A 1,726-nucleotide genomic window follows, 5' to 3' on the forward strand; every position below is an offset into this window, starting at 1 on the left:
TCCTACCTGGAGAACCCCGCGGCCGAGCGGGACAGGTAATGCTGCCTGCAGGAGAGGGCAGAGACCTGTGGAGAACCCCTCAGCTGCCATCAGCAGCTCCCAGCTCCCAGATTCCAGCTCCTGGCAGTCCCAGGAGGGCTGGAAACGGGGAGCCAGGGCTGTGGCAGAGTGAGTGAATGATGCTGTGCCGTGGTGAACACTTGGGTGTGTGCATCCCTGAAAATTAACTGCAAAGGGAGGGCTTGGAAGCTGTGAGTGCCCTCTCCAAGYGTGAGGAATGGGTCAGGGATGTCACCTTGGGCTTTATTTAAAAAAAAAAAAAAAGTCAGAGAGCACTGAAGAGCCATCCTCAGTGTGTGAATTTGTGTCCTCTCCATTCCTGGAGGAGCAGCTCCTGGGGACAGTGACAGCCACAGCTCTTCCCTCCCCTTTCCAGCTGGTTTCAGATGTTCCTCTAAGTCCTCACAGTTCTATGGTAGCACCTGAAATGACCCTTTCACTCCCTTGCCCAGCCTAGAGGGGATTTAACCTGTCAGAGCAACACAGAACAGGGCCATAGCTCTGGCTCTGATGGGATTTCCCTGCTTGGCTCCCATCCAGGTATTCATCCAACACRGATAAGGAGATGGTGGTGCTGAAGGTGGAGGATGAGGATGGACGTGAGCTCGGCCTCATCAGGTACTGCCACCAGAGCAGCAGGTTTCCTCCATACCCCCATGATTTTTTGTAAGATTGAAGGTGTTCCATTCCTTTCCTTTCCTTTTTACACCACTGACTCCTCCTTGTTCCCTTGACTATAAAAATCCCTACAAAAYAGAATTCTCTGGGTTGGTGGAAGAGGYAGTTTGGGTCTGAAGGAGCCCTTGGTAGCCCTGATAATGACAGTGACAGATTCTGGATTGTGACAGCCAAGAGCCCTCCTGTCTGGGAAAGGAGCAGATGGGAATGCTCTTCCCTCCCTAATCCATCCCAAAGAAAACTCTCACAAATACCTGGGATGGAACTGGCCAGCTGCCACCACCCAGGGTGACCAATGCCAGTTTTCTGTGTGTGTTTCTGTGTCAGCTGGTTTGCTGTGCACCCCGTGAGCATGAACAACTCCAACCACCTGGTGAACAGTGACAACGTGGGCTACGCCTCCTACCTGTTCGAGCAGGAGAAGAACAAGGGGATGCTSCCTGGAGAGGTGGGAATGCCCTCAGGCTGCCCAGGGAATGGGGGAAAGGTGCTGGGATGGGGAGAGGAGAAATGGGACAGCAGGGCAAACATAGAAACACGAGGAGTGAAGTGATTTATTTTGATTTATTTCCTTTCTTCCTCTGTGATTGTCAGGTTTATTCTTGACTTTCCAAACTAGTAATCAATGGGATTTATTTGGGCTTTAGGAATCACCCAAATTTATTTTGATTCAACTGTTAAAAAAAAAAAAAAATGAAAGGGAGAAAGGTTGGGTTTGCAAAAAAAAAAGAAAAATGTGGGGAGTGTCCTGGGATTGCCCCTGCTCCTGCTGCCCTGTCCCTGCCCTGTGCCTCACCCCATCCCAGTGTTCCTGGTGATTTTGGTGCAGGCTGCTCAGAGTGGCTGCAGGGAGAGCTGCACAAAGGCTCTTCAGTGTTCTCTGCCCTGAAATCTCCTCTGGGCTCCCAGGGTTCCTTCGTGGCCGCCTTCGCCTCGTCCAACCTGGGAGACGTGTCCCCCAACACGCGGGGACCGTCCTGTGCCAACA

General features: G+C 52.0%; 1 protein-coding gene across 1 annotated transcript in view; it reads left to right on the plus strand.

Moving 5' to 3' along the window:
• The window catches only part of ASAH2 (N-acylsphingosine amidohydrolase 2), a 19,407-nt gene that overhangs the window by 3,496 nt on the left and 14,185 nt on the right, over positions 1-1,726 (plus strand). The window contains exons 4-6 of the mRNA XM_057385707.1: positions 601-678; positions 1,066-1,186; positions 1,648-1,725. Of these exons, the coding sequence (XP_057241690.1) occupies positions 601-678; positions 1,066-1,186; positions 1,648-1,725 (277 nt within the window). The remainder of the gene's footprint in view (positions 1-600; positions 679-1,065; positions 1,187-1,647; position 1,726) is intronic.

This window comes from Malurus melanocephalus, unplaced genomic scaffold, assembly GCF_030028575.1.
Source record: "Malurus melanocephalus ecotype Western Australia unplaced genomic scaffold, MMel_1.1 scaffold_857, whole genome shotgun sequence".
Lineage (NCBI taxonomy): Eukaryota > Metazoa > Chordata > Aves > Passeriformes > Maluridae > Malurus > Malurus melanocephalus.